The 22,161-nt window shown below is 39.5% G+C and overlaps 1 protein-coding gene across 1 annotated transcript in view; it reads right to left on the bottom strand.

The window, feature by feature from the left end:
• Positions 1 to 22,161, bottom strand: part of LOC126341345 (DNA-dependent protein kinase catalytic subunit-like) — a 526,946-nt gene that overhangs the window by 447,394 nt on the left and 57,391 nt on the right. The window contains exons 3-6 of the mRNA XM_050001770.1: positions 20,919 to 21,090; positions 17,795 to 17,901; positions 16,925 to 17,114; positions 5,000 to 5,208 (exon numbers count right to left, since the gene is read on the bottom strand). Coding sequence (XP_049857727.1) covers positions 5,000 to 5,208; positions 16,925 to 17,114; positions 17,795 to 17,901; positions 20,919 to 21,090 — 678 coding nt within the window. The remainder of the gene's footprint in view (positions 1 to 4,999; positions 5,209 to 16,924; positions 17,115 to 17,794; positions 17,902 to 20,918; positions 21,091 to 22,161) is intronic.

Here is a 22,161-nt window from a genome sequence, read left to right as displayed (position 1 = left end):
TCACCAGAGCTGTCTCCAATCGAGCACATATGAGACATTATCGGACAACAACTTCAGCACGTCCACAACCAGCATTAACCATCCTGGTGTTGACTGACCAAGTGCCACAGGCATGGAACTCCATCCCAAAATGGCAAATGTACAACACAATGCATGCATGGTTCACCATTCTGACAGTTACACAGGTTATTAATGTATTAGCATTCTACATTTCCAGTGGCTCACCTCATGCTTACATTAAATTTGCAATGTTAATCACTTAAATACATATTTCTGAAATTTCTTTAATCTACATTAATTATTTTTTGGGGTTGCATTTTTTCCGTGATTGTATGTTACACCTTTGTGGGAGACTGATACTGTGGAATTGTGTAGTATTTTAACTCCACATTTGGTACACATTGTTGAACAACCTGGGGCACCTAAACTAAATACCTACATTTTTCTGTGGTTTGTATATAGTGTCAAGTTTGTGCATTAGTTAAACATTTCTGGCTGCATTGTCTGTAGTGCATGAAAGTAAATAGCACACACTAGCAGCTGTGTTTCAGTTCTGTCAAAAGGCTCCTCCTCTTGTCAGGAAATTTTCACATGATGACATTTCATTTTTAAACAAGTATATGAACTGTTATTCACCCGCTTTCAATAGCTAGCCCTTGTGGAAGGATACATAAAAGGGGAATACTTTTTCAACAACCACATTCACATCATTGTACAGCATGGTCTCACAGAAAAAGAATAGATCCTTAGGACAGAATTGGTCCTCTGAAAATATAAGGTGCACTTACACTTCCATGTGTCATACATTAACAGATTATAAGCCCAATAGACAAAAAAATAGTAATTCCTAGAGAATTTATTGCAAGCATCATTTAATACCATTTAATTCTGCCACTGGACTTGGCAACTGCCTCGATTCAGTTAGGAAGTAAGTCCAAACGGTTGTGCAGATATGTCAGATCCAGGTTAAGTCACACTCTGGGGAGCTGATTGTGCAATTCTACCAAATTGCAGGGATAGTGATGTCGGCATTTTAGCCACCGTTCCAACAACATATCTCACAGATTTTATATGGTGTTCAATTCAGCTGATTTTGTATGGCAATTTAGATGTAATAGTGTGGGGGAATGTTCAGAAAACCAGTCACAGTTTATTCCAGCGCTGCTGCCGTCTTGAAAGACGTGGGTATCAATACCATACTCACCATATAAATGTTGACTGAAAGGCCACTTAATCATTCAGAATGTTTAAACAAACATGCTAGTTCATGTTAGTGGTCACTTCAGTGAGTAGGCCACAATTCATTATAAGAAAAATACTTTTGAACCACCACAGACTCAACTCCAGCTTGAACCTGACCGTGCATACATTCAGCACGAAACTGGTAAAATAACTGGTGAATGAAATCCAGCTAGCATTTTTGCTACCCCAAAGAATGCGACGACAATGTGAATGCAACTGTTTATAATGAACGCAGTTTGCCACCATAGGATGAGGGTTAAAAACATAGAGAACATGTCTCCAGGTGTGAATTGGATTGTGGCACACCTCAGTTCATAAAGGGACCGGGACAGAGTGTGGTAGAGAGGAACTGCGAGGAATGGAACGTCCTGCAGTGATAAGGATAACGTTTGTGAGATATTCTACCTGGTCATCACAACTGGGAAAATGTTGTCCAGCAAAGGTCATGAGGGAGGAGTAAAGCTGCCATTTGGGTGTGCACATAAGTGGGGTAGGAGTCAGCTAACAGAGAGCATATGGAAAATGGTCACTCGAGTATGCACCAGAGAGAACGGACCACTTGGGATGATGGGCAAGTTGGGCAATGCAGGAGAGGTCCAAATGAGAATAGGTGTGTGAGGAGTCTGAAAGGAACATGGGTGCTCCTCTGTTAAGGCAGAGGTGGTTTAGATGACTGACAAGATCAGCAAGGAGGGCACCTCTTTCACAGGTTCTGAGAGAGCCCCAAAGGGGATGGTGTGCATTTAAGTCACCGAGCAGCGGAAAGGGATGAGATAGCTGCCCAATAAGCTCAAGAAAGTCTGCCCTGGTGACATCAAATGAGGGGGGGAGGGGGGGGGATGTAACAGTTCAAAGAGAAAAAGGTCAAGTGAGGAAGGAAAAGGCAAACTTCAATGGCTTGAAGGCAGGTAGCAAGGGAGATGGGTTGACTATGAATATCATCCCACATGAGCAGCATGGTTCCCCCGTGAGATGGAACGCCATCCTCGGAGGAAGGTCAAAGTGGTCATGAGGATGCAATTTTATTTCCTGGAGGCAGAGAACAAGTGATGTTGCCTTCCAACAGCAGCCATAATTCCTCCTTGTTGAATCTAAGGCTGCAAATGAAGGAGAGTCATGACGAGGAAAGGGGAGGAGGGACAAAATGAAGGGGTGCTACCTCTGCGGCTGCCGAATGCCAGCCTTCAAACTCTCTGCTATAGGGCGCAGATGCTGAAAGATCCTGCTGCATGAGATCTACAGAGGCACCACCGTTCTCCCTCTATCTGTGGAGTCCAGGGTAGAAAAATGGTTGGTAGTGAGCACCAGCGACGTGGAGGTCAGCCAGGTGAGGGTATCACGTAGTGAAGAGGATCTCTGCAGTGATGAAAGCCTTTCCGGTGGGCAGAGGAAGACTAAGATGTTTGCTGGCTGGAGGGATGTAGGAAATCTTCGTGGCAGTATTCCTTCTGCCCTTTTTGGTCTGCCAGTTGTGTAGCAGGTGACTCTGCCGTGCGAGGTGAAAGTTTTGTGGCTTGTTGCACAGCTGGATGAGAAGACACTGATGGTACCATGACACTTGGCAATTTCACAACTGCAGTGCTGAATTTGAGGTCACACATCAGCACGGTCAAGTCCTTCATGGAGCAAGATGTAGCAGGGACAGTACTGTAAGTGCCAGATGGTAGAACACAGGGTTTGCAACTAGCCAATAACTTGCAAGCGACTGAATAAGGCATTTACTCCTTTATCCAGATCTCCTGCGCAGCCTGCCCATTGCAGTACATGCGACAATCTCGAGACAAGGTGATATGGTCACCACTACAGCTGATACAGTGGGGAGGAGGCAACATACCTACCACAGGTTACACTTTTGGCCAGGTGTCGACAGAATGTTTGAGTGCGGTTCAAACAATGACACTGATAACACTGCATTGGGATCAGAATGTACAGTCAGACTTTGATAACTCCATAGCCTGCTTTGATCTTGGAGGGAAGCATCACTCTATCAAAAGTAAGAAAAAGAGTACATATGGGCACTAAGGATGCATCCACCTTTTTCATCACCCGATGGACTGCAATGACACCTGATCAAACAGGATTTATTCCTCAGTCAGACCATCAAGCAGCCTAGTGTAAATAACACCAAGGGAAGAATTCAGAGCTCTATGGGTGAAACGAATAGGATAACCACGGAAAAACAAAGTGGCAAGCAGATTTTGTGCTTGAGAATCAAAAGCAGTCTCTGAAAGCAGAGTTCCATTGCGTAAATGGGAGCAGTATTTCACACGGCCGGCAATTGCATCAACACCTTTCTGAAGAAGACCGGATTTACCATTGCAAAGAACTGACCTCCTTTAGTACATGATACCACTAGGAAACGTGGCGCAACTGGCATGGTCTTTGAATCAGGAACTTCATCCAGTTTATATTTGGTAGCCATTGACTATGAATGTGATGAGTGGTTCATTGTGAGAAAATCCCCCGTGATTGCCAGAATTTCCAATGGTTAGCTCCTTCCAACTGGAGCACCCCCCCCCCCCCCCTCCCTCTCCTCAGACAGGGCCTCATCCACCTTTGGTGATTGTTCACACCTCACAAACACCTGACAGAAGGACAAATCAGCAATTTGGGAAGGTACCAGCTCAGGCAGTCACCTCTCCCTGAGCCTGGCCTGAACGCAGGGGACATGCAAACCCTAACTGTCAACCCAGGGCTGGGAATTATGAGTTACCCAGTCACCTTTTACACGTCAGACATGCGGGCCAGCCTTCAGGTGTGCACAGGGAGGAAGAAGCAAAAGAGGAACCTCAAAGCTGAAGTGGAGGAAGGATAGGAGAAGGCAAATGAAGAAAGAAAAAGAGAAATGAAAAACAGTGGTGAGAATTTTCTGATGTCAGCCGCTGAAAATGCGGAACACATTCCAAAAAACACCCTAGACATGTTCCCGAATGGAGGGGAAAAAGAACAGCAAGAAGATAGACATGCAGCACAGAAGGCGGAAAATGCTGCAAAGGGTGGGACCCAATGGTAGCCATGCTTGAACCCGCCACAGAGTGGTGAGCTCTCTCAGGGGGATTGTGTTGGCCTGAAGACAGGATTGCTAGCATATTTTGAATGGCACAATCTTTTGGGAAACGCAGCTAAGGTGAATGAAGTTTTTATTCAACAGGTGGGTACAGTAATAACACTGCGTAATACTAGTAACTTCACATCTTCAGTAAGCCTCTTCACATCTTCTGTAAGCTGCTTCACACCTTCTGTAAGCTGCTTCACACCTTCTGTAAGCCTCTTCAGGGGCCTAGTTATTCTTACATTTGTCTGCTAAGACATATATTCCCTGATGGTTTTTAGTGTTAGTAATATGAGTGAATTTAGTGCAAACTCTGCACTCACAAATACACTACCAGAAGTACACACAATTTTCCTACAGATTACAAATTGTCTCCGAGTTTTAGAACAGAGTTTTTACACTCTGTTGCAGAAGTCTATAACAGGTATCTGGAGGCATTAACAAAAAAATTGTAAATCTTGAACCACTCAAAAACTTACAAAAATAAAACCTTATTAGCCACTCCTTTATGAGCTCTTAATTTATACTGACTAGAGCATCAACCATGAATGGAAAAAAAAGAATGTCTGGAGGAGAGGCAAGACACCTACAAGTGACACCCAACACTAGACAATATTTTCACTTTCTTCCTTTTCACAGGAAGCAATACACTACCTATTGGTTATATATGTGCTTGCACTTAAAATTGTATTACAAACCTCATACCTCAAACACTGTTTTTGCCGTGTCATCTGTTTCCTTACACAACACATCTGCAATAATGTCATAGAAGCTTTGCAAAGCTGCGATCCCTGCCTTTTTGTCTTTGTCAGGCATTTCAATCCATCGCAGTAAAGTTGAATGCCACCATTTGTATTCCTTATACATCATTTCAGCAAAGTGATTTCCATGCAGTTCAATAATGGACAAAGCAACTGTGAACCAGAGACAGTGTTTTAAATAAATATGAATAACACAACAAAACTTACAAATAAGCAGTTACTAATACATTCATCATATTTACAAACAAAAATAATACTATGACATCTACAATAAATTTAAACATGGAGAAGTTTCTTCACGAGGCACTAACATCCCTTTTTCTTACTCCATTGTCCATAGTGCTTAATAACTTTTTAATAGTAAGGTAATGAAAACATAGCAAAAAAATTATTGGGTACATGTCCAAGAGGGAATCGGTCATTCCAAAACCACACCCACTTATCTTGTAAGAAAGCTACGGGCAGAAAAACAAAATCAGATTGGTTGGAAAAAGATTTCAAGCCAACCCAACTGAATTCAAGCCCATTGTTTGATCAGACTACAACAATGTTCAGTACTAAAGCTCAATGTTTTGTTAGATTCTGTAGTTTGAATTTGAGTGAGTTAGTTGAGGATCTGACAATCCTGTGGTTAATGATACATGGTCCAGTCACAATGTGACCAATGCCTGTGTTCGACATTGACATGCAATAACCCCTCTCATATGGCTTGTGGCAGCACTGGTAGTGGAGGGTGTGTCAGAGGATGCACAGAAAAGGACAGTCTTCGTCATAATGTGGAAACAGAGTGATTTACCTGATGTCCAAAAGGGCACAACATGGCTTTCGGACAAAGGGTGCGAGCATTTCTGAAACAGCTAAGTTTGTAAACTGATCACTTGCCGTCGTGGTTAAAATATACAGTGCATGGCAAAATGGTGCTATCCAAAACTCGTGTTGAGGCAACTGTGTTGCAATATGAGCAATAGATGACAGGGGTGAACAACAGCTTCCAAGATGTGTATGGGTGAATGGATGTGGAAGTGTTGAGCAACTGAATGTCCAGATGAACTAAGGGGCTACCAACAGTGTGTCCTCAATGAAAGTTCAGCAAATGTTGCTGCATATGGGCCTCTGCAGCAGGCACATAGTTCGTACAACAATGCTGACTGCTGTTCATCGCTGACCAAGGTTGGATTTTGCACACCGATACAGCAATTGGATGTCCATTGAGTAGTGCCAGGTAGCTTTTTCAGATGAATTACATTTTATGCTCCTTTGGACGGCTTGTCTTTGGCATGTACTGTCCTGTAACAATTGTCAGAAGGGTCCAGGACAAAGGAGGGAGTGTTATGGTCTGGGGAACGTTTTCAGGGCATTCCCTGGGTGATCTTGTCATTCTGGAAGACACAGTGTATGAACAAAAGAATGCATCTATCCTAGTGGACCACATCCATCCTATACACAGTTTGTTTTTCCCTAGCACAATAGAATCTACAAGCAGGACAATGCAATATCTCACAGAATGTGTGCACTCTTCAAAGAACATCAGGATGAGTTTATCATACTCTATGGCCACCAACCCCCCTCCCCTCCCTCCCACCCAGATTTAAACCCAGTTGAGAATCTGTGGGATCACCTCAGTTGGGCTGTTCGCAACATGTTTACCCAACATAGAAACCTAGCAAAGCAGAACATAACACTGGAGTTGGCACGGTTCCCCATGCTCATCGGTATCTTCTAGAACCTCAATGACTTTTCCTGCATGTCCACACAGCAAAAAGTGGTTATTCAAGCTTCTAACAGGTGGTCACATTAACATGACTGTGCCGTGTAGAGGATGTAAGTCAGGGACTCACTGAAAGGTCATTCTGAGCAAGAATGTAAACTGCATAAACAAAATAGAGCAAATTTCTAATTCTGAGAGAAAGAAACAGTAACAATTTTTAAGCTGTGTTGGAGTTATCACAGAAAGAAAATCATCTCGCCAAAGAGGAAGGGGCATGAATGAGGAGACTTTACATGAATAAAAAGAAGCAGACATTGGTAGTATGCATTAGCAGACAGTAGTAGTATTCATTATTAATTTAAAAAATTGAGAACATTAGACAATGTATTGCATAAATATTGTGATACAAATACTAATTGTTACAGTTGGTGCACAAAGGCACTCAAATTTTTCCTATACTGGAAGTTTATTGCAGTTAGTAAATGCAGTAATATCATTTGTATTTCAACTTGCTCAGCTTTTGATTTGAATGTTGGAATCATGCATTCACCTACATGCCACATGGTAACAAAGTATCAGCTGCAACACGTTGTTATCATAAATGCCATAGCAATGATAAGAATAGGTCTCCACTACCAACATAGCAACAAGATTGACTGTAACCAAACATTTGGTAATACAGGACAATTTTACAGCTTTTAACTTTTGTCATTGCATGGATTTTTCAGTGCATTAAAGCCTGACTTCCAAAGTTACAGTCTCTCAATATATGTACAAATGGAAAGTAGTTTATTAAGTCACTAAAACCAATGTGTTATCACTGATGAGCAACTTAATTGGAAAGAGCTGCAGTGTTGGAGAACGAGTAGTATTGGGGTGCTAACTGAGCACAGGATGGGCAAGATACAGTGACATAGCCCAAATGTAGGTACTACATTTGTAGGATACTATCTCCAAGGTTATGCATGTACTGACATTTTAAAGTGCCTTATGTCACAATTCAATGATTTCTGCCACTGCATAGTTAACTGTCATGGGTAGCAATGTGTTGTGGCAGGTACTGCTGTTGACTATAACGGACTACAACAGGAAATAGGTGCACTGTATCTCACCCATCAATTCTATGCTCAACCACAACAACTAATTAGCAGCCATACTATTCACAGTCACCTGACTGCTACAGGATACAGAAGGCACCAACAGTGCATACCCTGTACTCAGCTCCAATCAACCTCTGAAAGCTGCCGGCATTGCTTGAGGTGTCATGTGTCACGAAGTTATACAAACCATCAATGTGTGTCGTAGCATCTGTATCTTAAGCAGTTGCTGCTATTATTAGTGGTAAATGGGATCCTCTGTGCTACTATGAAGGCATATCTAAATCAACTATTCATGAACATATGACTAGTGTACACATACATCATACTTTACTTTCCACAAAAGTAACTAGTCAATGACATTTCTCAGTTCAAACTACAGAAATAATTTCCATTTTTATCTACATAGCTACTGCTAGGTATCTGAAAAATTCACATTTTGTAATAAATCTGAACATAGATGCGAATTCTACATCAAAATGTGACAACATGAAATTATTTAGTAGATGCTATTTCATAGCAAATTGTATTCCGATGAGATGTAAGCGGCAATAAAATGAAAATGATAATGAGCATAGTGCAGATATTGCTAATGCAGTTAAGTGTGTGCACTCTATTGGGAATCACGAAGGAACAATGCAATGTTCACCTCTGTGCCGTTTATGTTACATGTGCTCGACATGAGTCAGTGAGTCATATGTGCATCAGACTTCACTATGGAGGCTAGGGAAGAGGAACAGTGAGATGTAGTGTGGTTTTTCACTGCAGAAGAAATATCAGGAAGTGAAATTCACAACTGAATATCTGCTGTGTATGGCAAAAACAATGAGTGCATGGTTGCACGAAATAAACGATTTCAAAGTCAGGTGCCACTGAAAGACAGCATTCAGCCAGGATAGACCTATTGTGCCACTGTCCCTTCTCTCATTGTTGCAGTGGTTGCTGCCATGAGAAACAGTAGATGGTGGAAGACATTTGGCCCATGGTACACATCAGTCATAGTACTGCTCACGCCATCATGGCAGAGATCCTAAAGTTCCTTAAGATCTTCACACAATGGGTTCCTCACAGCCTGATGGAGGAGTAGAAGTTGAACACAACATCGACATCACAGCAGCACCTGTAGTGGTAAAAGATGAACCATATCATTTCCTGTCCCATATTGTCATAGGAGATGAAACATGGTGTAACCATTTTGAGCCAGAGAACAAGCATCGAAGCCAACAATGGACGCAAATGGTTTCATCCCCCAGAAAAAAAATCAAAAGCAGTGCATGTCACCTCCAGAAAATAATGATCTTTTTCTTGGACTGCAAGGGCCCACTACTCATGAACCTTTGGAACACAGCGCTATAATTAATGCACAGAGATATACAGACAAATTGAAGCAGGCCAAGAGTCCAAATACTCAGGAGTGTCAACGGATGGCATCATTCTGTTGCAGGATACTGCCCATCCATATGTTGCCAAGGTTGTTTCAACTGCGCTGCAGAAGTTTCACTGAGAAGGCATCAAACATCATACGTACAGTCCTGACCTCTCCCCCAATTGATTTCCATATTTTTGGAGTCCTGGAGAAAGACATTCATGGCCGTCAACTGGCTTCAGATGACGAAGTGCAAGCCTGGGTAGAACCACAGCTCCGTAGGCACCACAAACATTTTTCCTTCAAGGCACTGACTGTCTTCTCTCACAGTGGAATAAATGTATTAACAGTTATGGCAATTATTTTTGAAATAGTAAATGGTTTACTTTCTTGTGTTTTCATTTGTCTCATTTTCATTTGACTGCTCCTTATATTTTATCAGATATCATATGAAATAACTTTATTTCCTGCATATAAAAAATCTAAAATGTAACCAATTTTCTGTTTACTGGTATTGCCCATTTTTGGGCAAAGCCCAATCTGGAAGGATAGTGTGTGTGAGTATGTTTTTGCAATATAATAAGTGCACAAACACAATGATGTAACATTTCGCTTTATGCTCAAGGACCACAGTAATTGTAGGTGGTTGAATGGTTTATATGAAATACACACTGTGTAATGGAACATAGTACTCAGCCATGAGACCTAGCATTTTACTACAAAGTAATATGTACATTTGTCTGCTAGCTACAGTTAAAAAATTGGTATAATTCAGACACAATTAACATTACAGTTTTCAGTAGTGGAAGTTTTAACAGTGGTTGTGTATAATACTGATAGATATCGGGCTGGAACTACCTTGTTGATGACACTGCCAACTACAGAAAGCAATTGTACACTAGCCTTTACCGAAAGCTATGTTTGTGTGTTGCTCATCGTTTTCTTTTCTATTATGAAATGAATGAATAGACTTATTGTATCACATCACAGAGTCTGATTATGACCCCCGCATCAATAGAAGGGGTCAGCGATCTTCTGACCATGTGTCAGTTCTGCTTTCATAGAAATGTGGCCAGGTTGCCCTATGAGAGGCAGGCAGCACTTGTTCCCCAGTACTACTCCTCTCCACTCTGGAGATTGTAAGTCTCATTTCGATTTGTTTACGCTTGTGGCCAACTGTCAGTTTATAGTATCTGTACTTTGCACTATCATGCTCAGAAATTTGAACATTTCAACATATTATGACTGTGCCAAAACTCTTCAACTAACTCATGAATAAAGTTATTTTCAGTTCTACTTCTACACTAAATGCCTTGTAGATGCTATCTGTAGCATTGTCAACTATAGGCTGCACAGTTATGAATATCTGCAAAATGTTGAAATTAATGTTCTGCAGATTTTGCAATTATTGACTAGAGAGAGAACAGAAAAATAATTTTGAGAAACTCCTTAAAGCAGAGAAGCACTCGATTCACCGGCAGGAAAATGCTGCTGTTTCTCAACAGAAGCAATCACTTGCTTAAGTATTAAACATTCCAGTCAAAAACTCCCCCCTTGCCAGAAAGTTATTTCAAAGCAGTAAGGCTTCATCTACCAACACATAGCATAACAACATTTTAAGTTTGTATGTCTAATCATATAAAAACAAAAAAATATGCAAATTTTGCCAAAAATGGATGGGGACTCCACCAAAAATGGATGGGGACTCCACCAAAAATGGACGCTAAATTTTCAAGACCCTAGTAACTACATGGGTGCCACTGTTGAAAATAAGATACCTTCCCATTCCAGTTAATGTTTCACAACAGGAAAGCAAGTACTTTGTACTTGACCATATAAGTGACAGCAACCAGGACATCAATAAAATAAAATTAAATGCTGCTTGCTCTCAACATGGTGAAAGCCTTTCAATTTGATGCCACACCAGTCACTTGCATGTCATTTTCTGTTGCTTGTGTAATCAATTAGTTCCCCATGATCTCTCACAAGGGAGAGTGGAATTCTTTCTATACATTTGTACTAAAGAAAAATCTGAGGTTGCCTGTGGAAAGCTAACCCAGCATTGCTGTGTCAGTAGCTGGTGATGTTTAGCACAAGTTGAGTCTGTTGTAGCTCAAGTGCCCGAGGGTGACCAGCCAGAGGCCCATTACCAGAGGTGAGCAAGAGCGTGCATACTGCTTACGCGAACACAGTCAGACAACACAGTCAGACAACACAGTCAGACAACACAGTCAGACAACACAGTCAGACAACACAGTCAGACAACACAGTCAGACAACACAGTCAGACAACACAGTCAGACAACACAGTCAGACAACACAGTCAGACAACACAGTCAGACAACACAGTCAGACAACACAGTCAGACAACACAGTCAGACAACACAGTCAGACAACACAGTCAGACAACACAGTCAGACAACACAGTCAGACAACCTAGTCATAGCTCATACAATATTATGCCTCAGCTGAACACTCTTAGACAGGGCTCTTATCCACATGACAGAACAAGGCACAAACACAGCAGAAGGGTGTCACTCAATGGGTAGCCTATACTACCTACACACAGCTGCAGGTGATCTAATCAGCACTAGCAAGTGTCCCTACTCCACGCCGAGGAGCTAGTCAAGACTAATGTTCTGCACAATATTGGGAATGATGCAAGGGAAGTAGCATAATGAGGTTATCAGATCATTGATCAGGAGCCATTCCTGCTGGTAGCAGGCAGGAGTTAGGAATTGGTGAAGTTCCAATATTAGCAGTGGGCACCACCTTAATCAGCAGCACTTAAAAAGTAAGATAAACTATGGAAAACCACAGAGAAATAATGAGGAAGAAAAAAACGAATTACATAATAACCCACTGTGCGGAATAACCCACCATGCAGGTTTTATTGATGAACTGGCATGTGGCAGATGCCATCCAAGCAATTCAAACAGTATCAAACTCTGCAAAATGTCTCTCAATAGAATCAATGAGCTTACTCTGAGTGCTAAAATCACACGTGCTTTATTCTGATTAAAAGTAAAAAAGATCTAGAAAAATATGCAGCAAATGCTTCAGTCTTGGTCCTCAGAGTCTAAGACACAATGCTCAAAAGTGAAATGTTCCTAAATATGGATTAAACAAGACTTTTCTAGCTCTCATGGCAATTCTTTCATTTGCCCTATACTTCAGAAGGATGTAGCTTACTCTACCGATGGGCTGCATACATTAAATAAGAAATATAGATGTTAACACAGCAGAGGATGCGCAGAGTAAGAGGTGGCTAAGTTTAGGCAACAGCTTCATCACTTTAGAGAAACATAGCTGCAACAAGTACTCAAATAATACTGTCAAACCAGAAAAACTCCTTTGGAGAAATGGAAATTGCATACAGACTCTACACATTGAGTTTGAATGACTGCTTGCCATAGTACACTGTAGTTATGACAAATGCTAAGCACTTGCTCTAAAGTTTTGCTTTTATACTTTGTAAAAGTTTTTGTGCTATTGATTACTACTCAAATGACACAAGCACTTATCTGGTTCTTTTGCAATTCTGTAGTTCTAATGTCAGTAGCAGTGCAGATCTGTGCTGACTGTAGCATCATAGATGTACAATTTGAATATCTCAGGACCAGACCATCAGCTAGGTGAATAATTTCCTAACATAGTTCCCTCACAATAGTTCTTCAGTTCAACTTACTTGATTTATAAATTTGTTTTGCATGATAGTATAGGCCCAGATACTCTTCATGATAACTGTATCGTGCCTATGCTTATTGTGTGCAGATGCAGGGGGAATTGGCAATTGATCACAGCAATGAGATCTTTACCATCTAAAGACCATTGACTTGGGGCATTAAGGCAATTGAGCACTTGGGGCAACAGCCTTGTCATTGATGTCTCTGAGCCAAGAAGAGCTCATTTACAGGTAATTTGCGATGGATCCTTACTAGCAACAAAGTGCAATAAATGCTGTTCTTCAAAACACTTTTGGTGTTCTCAACATTAACTTCATTAAGGTGGCACAAATTGTCACTTATCTCATTATACAGAGTTGGCATGCCTCATACCTCCAAATTCTACAATGAGGCACAGACAGAGTGTCCTATAACTATTATTTGTTTCACTGCCATTCGCTGACTTGCAACAGACATTAGCATGGGCAGCATCTGGGGACTGAACAAACTTCATTAATCACAGCTGCTAAAACATCTCAAATTCCTCTTTGGCAAAACCTTTTAAATCATTTGAGAGATGACATCTTTCTGTTGCTGACAGAAACTTTTTTTTTCAGTACATGATTACATATCCACTTACAATGCAGTCACAGTGGCACCACCATCAGGGGATTCTGCCAACAACCAACACAGGCCGAAGATGGCCCAAATTTTCAAATCAGTGTACCAGTATGCGCACAGACTCAGTGAAATTGAATTCAGTACCCAAAAATTTGGACAATAGTTGATGGAATTCAAATCAGTATGTTTCTTTCAGTTGAATCAATCAAGGTTCTCACATGCAAAACATGGAATGCGAGGAATTTTTCAATTTAGTACAAGAAACAAGGGGCTGATGTCATCCTGAGGATGAGAAAGACAACAATAGGGACATGTCCTGTGAATCTATGGTTTGAAACTGTTACTTTATTGGAAACCAGAAGTTTTAAATAACTTATTTAATAAAAATCCATCAAAGAGACCATAAGTTTCAAACAACATAAAAATTTAATGTATGTTATTTTATATTACATAATGAATGTTCCGCGGCTGTCTAGTGATTTCAGCCTCACATCTACATTTAATCCAGCATGTCACCTGCAACACAGACAAAATCTGTTTCAGAAATTTTTGGCCTAGATTATATCCTCAAAAAATGGTGTGTTCAAGTGAGAAAGATGGTGTACATCAATTCTGACACAAAGTTACTGTAGTGGACCTTTTGTGGCTTCTTGTTTGTGGGCATTAGCTGCCCATGAATTATTATTACTGCTTACTGGTGTTTTTATGCCAGCAGGGTTGTTATTCTGTTATACGAGGTGGTCTGCAAATTTGGCATGTGTGTTTCTACTTTTCAGTGTTTTAAGTATTCTTTATTCTATAATTTCACACACACAGGCTGAATGACAGTCACTGAAGGTTAACCAACATACACTGAGATCAGAAAAGTAATGGGATGCCTCGTAATATAGTATCGAACCACATTCTATCCAGCATTGTGCAACCACTTGGTGTGGCATGGGTTCAACAAGTCATTAGTAGTCCCCTGCAGAAATATTGAGCCACACTGCCCCATAGCTATCCGCAACTGTGAAAGTGTTGGCAGCGCAGGATGTTGTGCACAAACTGGCCTATCAATTATGTACCATAAACATCTGATGCGAAGTCAAATCATTCATTCAAATTCCCAGAATGTTCTTCAAATCAATCATCCATAAAAATTTCATCACTGTTTGGGAACATGAAGACTGTAAATGGCTGCAAATGGTCTCCATGTGGTGAACGTAACCACTTCCAATCAATGATCATTTTAGTTGAACCAGAGGACCCAGTCCTTTCCATGTAAACATTGTCCACATTATTATGGAGCCACCACCAGCCGGCACTGTGCCTTGTTGACCATTTGGGTCCATGGCTTCGTGGGGTCTGTACAGCATTCGAACCCTACCATCAGCTCTTACCAAATGAATTCGGGATTCAGCTGAACAAGCCACAGTTTTCCAGTCATCCAGGGTCCAACTGATTTGGTCACGAGCCCAGGAGAGGGGCTGCACACAATGTCATGCTGTTAGCAAAGGCACTCACATCGGTTGTCTGCTACCGTAGCCAAGTAATGCCAGCTGCACTGTCCTAACACACACACATTCGTCATATGTCTCACACTGATTTCTATGGTTATTTTATACAGTGTCTGTTAGCACTGACAACTCTTATGCAAAAGGTGCTGCTCTCCATCATTAAGTGAAGGCCAACAGCCACTGCATTGACCATGGTGAGAGGTATTGCCTGAAATGTGATATTGTTGACACTCTCTTGACTCTATGGATCTCGGAATATTGAATTCCCTAAGATTCCCAAAACGGAATGTCCACATTGAAAGTCTGTAAATTCCCGCTGTGCGGCTATAATCACATCGGAAGCTTTAACACATGAATCACCTGAGTACACATGACAGTTCAGCAAATACATTGCCATTTTTATATCTCATGTATGCAATATTACCACCATTTATATATGTGCTTGTTGCTATCCCATGACTTTTATCATCTCAGTGTGTGTATGTTTTGCTGAATTTGGCTGCAGCTGTGCAAAGTGTTTGTAATCTTACTTCTCAATGTCACCATGAATCATCTCGAGTAAGCAAAAGAATATTTCTCTCTTCATCTCTTATTTATAAAACTTGTATGGTTATTCCAGTAATTGAGGACAGAGTGTACAGCACTCACCACATTTCATTCAGTCATATCTAGCTCATTCACATGCATGCAGTGTCTTTTTAATAGTAAAAACCTAATTGCATCGCCTGTCTTCAAGCAGAGACACGTCATGGTATCTGCTACACTGAAGGAGGTTAAAATAGATTCTAACCTCCTAAATAGAACAGATGCTGACCTTACCTAACCTCCCCGATGGCTGTCAAATACTGACGAAAGAAATCAGGCCCATGGACAAACTGTTGGCTGGTGCAGTTATGTAATCTCAGGTGACAGAGTCTGGCAACCGTTTTCGGTGTCACTGTGACCACGGCCTTAGGTATGTTATTCCTCATTGCACAGAGTTTGTCAATCATTTTTTACTCATTTGTGTATGTACTCAAGTCGTTCTCAGCAGTGCCTTCAGATTCCATTTACTTTTCCAGTCTGCATAACAGAGTGGAATTTAATGTTCATGAATATTTTTTGAACTGTTATAAATAATTAATATTCCACATGATGGGATTATTTGCTGCCTAATGCTTATCTGAACGACCAAAACATATATCTATAATACAAAGTGAGGTCTGACGCATTTGATATTTGTCGAAAATACACACACTACTAGTCGCCAAGTGTTACAATTGTTGCACGAAAAGAAGGAGCTGTGCAGTTACACTGAAACACAATACATGGGGACAGCAGTCCAAATCATTTGGAATTGACTACAAACAGCAGACAATATTTTTTTTAGGTGGTCTAAGAGTTTGGGATTGGTGATAGTGATTCCTCTCCATCTGGGAATCACCACCATTATAGTGACAACTTGTGGAATTCGTTGCTTGTTATCACTGCTAGGTGGAATTATTGGGTAGAAGTGTTATCCCTGGTAAAGATTCTTGACTTTCTCATTGATAAGCTGCAGAAGTGTTTCATATACCTCAGTATATCTCCATTTCAATTCTATACACATCTTTATGAACACTTGGAGAAACTTGTGCTTAAAATTTAAAATATGATTTCTGTGCCATTATTACGTAAATGCAAGATGCCACAATCACTGCGCCTCTGGCATACTATATGGAAAGTGCACATCAACTTTCAGATTACGGGTGAAGAATTTATTTTTAATCACATATTTACAGTTTTATTTTGTTCTCCTTAGTGCAATATCTTATTAGCAGTATTGTTATTTAATTGAAAACATAATCAATAAACAACTCTTAAAATGGTCTACATTAACAAAAAATAGTGCACTACTTTTTAGCTCAGTACATAAAATGTAATTTTCTGATTACTTACTTCGCTGGGCAATTCTTTTTTGAGATTCCAAACTTGCTATTAACTGCTTTAATAAATCATGTATTTCTTCACAGATAGCAGTATTCTGACCATCATCATCATCAGAACAAAGTTCAAATTTATAAAGAAACTCACTCAGGCCTTTCAGACAGCCAATGATAAGAACAAATGGCTGTTTTGATGTCAGTTTCTGTGTAAATAATAAGTGTATATTAGAGTAGCAATATCTTAACACTAAACTATTAGCTAACAAGAAAATAAACTTAGCACAATCAATACCTACCACATAAAAGTTTATATCCACAAAACGTTAAGTACCCAAATGGAAGCCCTAAGTGTACACTATATCTTTATCACAAAAAGTCTCCGCATTAGACAAGCAAAATCTGTGGCAAGAGGACTGCAAGCTCTAAATATAGTTGCCTTATAATAAGTTTATCTGAGGGAAGACAAATGTTTTTGCTGGTCGGTTTTGTGGAAAATCATCTAATTTGGCAATAAGGACTTTGTTAAATCAAGCAGTCTACTCTTAAATGTGAGTGTTGTTCAACAACATACAACAATTGTATACTAATGAAGATTAAGTAACATTTTTCCTGTCACTGATCTAATGTTAAACTGATATAAGAAAATCCATGGCATCACACAGATTATGTGAACTGATACCACAAAGACAAAATTAGAGTGACTACCCATGCAATGCAATGGTGTTCACCTAGATATTTAGCTACCAAGAGGTCCCCCTCTCTCACATTTCGTAGTGTATCAATTTTCAGTTTTTATTTACAGAGGTCAGAAATATCACTTTCAGAACAAAACAGTGTCATGTACCATAACATATATGGACAAGCATCTTTTTTTTTAACTCACCTGGCTTCTTATAACAAATCTGTATCTATTCAGCAGACTCTTTCCATTAGTTTCCTCTGGATATCTGTGAGCTATAATTCCCAAAATATGTAAGATATGTTGCTGAACTGAAACAATTGAAAATGTGAATACATATATCCTGTAGCAATTGAATGCATTTAATGAAGTAAAATCATTTCATTAAAGGTGCACAAGTGAGTAAAAGCCTGATGCACTATTATCCTAACATTAAATTTTACACATTGTGCCTTACCAGAAGAAGGGACAATGGTAAAAAATTATGTGGTTAGTTCATTGGAAAAAAATTTGATTAGATTATTTCTGTACACATAACAATTGAATTGGTTTCAACACAACTGGGTTTCCTAACTCAGTTCTTTTTATAACATCATTGATAAGTTCTTTTATTACTCGCTCAGCCTTTGGGGTGTGTGTGTGTGTGTGTGTGTGTGTGTGTGTGTGTGTGTGTGTGTGTGTGGAGGGGGGAGGGGGGGGGGGGGTGCTGTTCTTTCATACAGCATTCTTTTCACTACCGTCTGTCACATGCAATGTTCATATGGTTAAGTTGCTATTATTAAAATGTTATGGGTTGCTCCCTCTGGACTTGAGCCTCAAAAGCCAAGTCTGCAGATTCAAGATGGTGTAATAACCCATCTCACGCATTTGGTGGACTGCTTGCATGAAACAATTAATTATTAATAAGACATACACACACGTTATAATAGTGCTTGGTATACAGAGCAATAGCATAAACACGGAAATGTGCACGTGCACTGCGTGCATGTACACACACACATTTTTGATTCTGGTGCTTTAATTCCTCTTCATGCATTAAATATACACTTTGTCAATACTATCTTAAAAAACAACAATGAGGATGATATGAGCTGAGGCAGAAGTACTACTGCTGCATTACACAATAAAAGAAACTGACAGTTTTGCAGGAAATCATGTGGAACTTAAACAGATTAGTGAAACTACAACTAAACTTGGTAATTCCTGAGCTAAAGATCATATTGCTTTTCTAATGTTATTGAACACTTAAGAAAAGAGATGATAATGCCTGTAACAAAAAACAATAAATAAAACATTAAGTGAAGGTGTACATCCAGAATGTCCAAACACATCTGTAATCAAGCCTGTTGGTAAGAAGGGTAGCACAGCATCACCTGCTAGATACTGACCCTTTTGATTTCATTTCATAAAATAAAGCAGTCCTGTACGCATCACAGACGGAGCAATATTTTGATATCTACTTTGCAGTAACCTAATCCACCACGCACAGTGTGGCTTTAGAGCTGCCACCTTCTACTGTGTAAACTGTTGACAACATCATAATGAAAGTATATCACTGGTTTTAGAATAAATCGCTAACCTGGGTGACAGGTGGATCTAAGGAAAGCCTCTAATACAGTGTCCCACAACATTCTAATCAGAATGCTACAGTACTATGAAATAGGGATAAATGCTCTCCTACTACTACAGTCATACCTAAGGATAAGAAACTGTTAAAGTGAGGACAAAAAAGAAAAACGGGTTCTTCATCTGCTGCAAAAAATGTGCTGCAAGGCTCTGTTCCAGGACGCATTATGTTTATCACTTTTACAAATGATCTGCCCTCCGTATTGCCCTATGAGACACTAGTGCATGGTAACACCACATTAATTGCTCACAATACCAACAGACTGCAGCAATAGCAACAGATACATGAACCTCCTGGTTTCAGGCCAATGAATTGCACATAAATGACACCAAACCATAAAATACTGTATTTAATTAAAATGCTCTCAAACAAGAAACTAAATCAGTGAAGTTTCATCAAAACCATATTGACCAAAGTCTTAACTGGAATATACACTGCCAAATTATGTACCAGATTCTCACATGTGATGTATTTTCTGCAAGAGCTGAGAGACAGTGTTAGTGGAACTCCCATGCTATAAGCAAACTTTGCTTTCTTCGGTTTCTATCCAATATATAGAATTCTGCTACGAGCAGTCTCATCTGCATTAAGGATTGTATTTAAATGGGGAAAAAAAGCAAGCAGATGCATTTCAGGAAAACAATTATGACACTCCCTAGCATGTATGTTTGTCATTGTCTAATATATGCTAGGGAAAACCAGGATAATTTTGGCCTTAGGATGCCAACACATCCCATAACACAAGAATTGGGTATGCAATTGACAAGCCATATGACAGAATACCAAAGATCCACAACTGCTAGTCTCAAATAAATTAACAAATTACCTGAAAGTACCCACTCAGTGCCTTTAAATAAATTCAAAAACATAAAGACAAAATGCTTTACATTTTACCCAATGAAGCAATTTAAATAATGTATAATATATTAAATATGTAATTTTGATTTGAAGTACCTATACAAATCTGTAATGTTTTATAAAGTTATCAATATGCAATACAGATTCTTTATGACATACTAAATTGTTTATAAATCTAAAGGTTAGCTTCTACAACAACGTGCATTATTAAAGTAAATTTTTAATATCCTCCTGTCACATTAATTACAACTTATTTACTTGGGGAGCCACCTAAGAGTGCTGTAACGTTGTACCTAGAGACACAGATAAACTTTGGTAAGTCCAGCAATCTATACTTTTCATAATATTGTCATATACCAACCTTATATGAAGACACTGATTGCATTTAAACATTTTAAAGCTGAATAAATATTTCATTCCATTCTATTTTCACAATACAGTAAATGAGGTGCTTTGGTGGAAGCAGTAGATTTTCAAATTTTCCTATCTTTCTTCATTCCTGTCCAGTCCATCCTCTGTCAATGTGTGTGTGTGTGTGTGTGTGTGTGTGTGTGTGTGTGTGTGTGATATATACAGACCGGGGGAGGGGGGGGGGGGGTACTCACCTTGTCTATGATGCAGTCGAACCTTCCTTTATTTTGGTTTGCTGATTACTCTCTATATGTTACCTGAAACCTCAGTTTCTTATTTATTATTGATACACCCCAAGTCACACTGTTGTTGACTGCTCTGGCTCGCACCCCTTAATAACTTTTGCACTGAATTACTATGTATAATTTACTTTTAGTACTATTCATCTCGTTATATAATTAAAGTACTAAATATCTGCTTAAGAATACTTACCTGTGGGTTGTGCCTTTGACTTTGGATAATAATTTTCCAAGGTAGTTATTAGTTCTGAAATTTTCAAATTTGGGTCCCATGTATTTAGCTTCAAAACACTCTGCAATACTTCAAGTGCTTTCACTTTTTCTGCAGCAGTTACTTCTGACTTGAGGCAATGCAAACATGCTGCCTGTAAAACCAAAATCAATTCATATTTTAAAATCAAACCACACCACAAGTTATTAACTAGGCTCACAATTTCCATGGAAAGGAAACATGATGTTCTGTCTTGAATACTGCATAAGAAATTGTAATTTTATCACCAACTCTAGATGAATTTTCATTAAGGATTTTTGCATATTTCAATGGCAAAGAATAAAATTATTTTTAATGAAAAACCCATGGAGAACACAAATTATTGGACTTTTTGCACCATCTAAATATTATTCATCAGAATATCTTGTTTGTCATGGAAACATAAAAAGGTGCTGGTTGCTGTTCTTGCACCTTTTGGTTAGAATGAAGAATGACGACTCTCTGGATTGTTCAGTTTACTGTAAGCCCAGTCACATAGAGTTATGCTCAGTCTTCAAGCTGTCATCAGCCATCACATACAACAAATGTGCTTCATGCAGTTGCACATGGAATATACACAGTTTCTGATACCCAGAGTGTCATTAAGTAGCTAATCCACCTAAGAGAAGTCTTCAAGGAAAATGTAGACTCCATCTAGTACATAAGGCAGATCAATAGCTCATTATCAGTTGAAGCAAAAAAATCAGCAAACAGATATGGAGGGTAGTACACTGATGAAATTCACAGTGTTTCTTCCTCTAGCTGGCAATGTCTTGTTCAAGACAAGCACGATCCTCCAGAAATTTCACTTTAATGAGATTTCCACCCATCATCTGAGATTGCAGACATTCTTGAATTGGTGAAGGGTGATTTATTACTGAGGAAGAATAGAGCATATAAAATACCTTGCCAAGATGGTATGGCTTATATAGGTCAAACCACACACACTGTGGAAGAACGCTACTTAGAATGTCAGCACTGTACTTGTCTTTTGCAATCCACAAAATCTGCCACTGCTGAACAACGTATTTCCACAGAACATATAATGTAATAGAATAAAACAACAATTCTGACTAGTGATGATTCATTTTGGAATTATTATTAAAGAGCCTGTGGAGCTGCGTATGGTGGAAAACATTATTAACTGCAGCAGGGGGCTATCAGTTGGGTAACAGATGAAATCCTA

Source organism: Schistocerca gregaria, chromosome 1, assembly GCF_023897955.1.
Source record: "Schistocerca gregaria isolate iqSchGreg1 chromosome 1, iqSchGreg1.2, whole genome shotgun sequence".
Lineage (NCBI taxonomy): Eukaryota > Metazoa > Arthropoda > Insecta > Orthoptera > Acrididae > Schistocerca > Schistocerca gregaria.
This window is presented reverse-complemented; position numbering and strand designations above follow the sequence as displayed.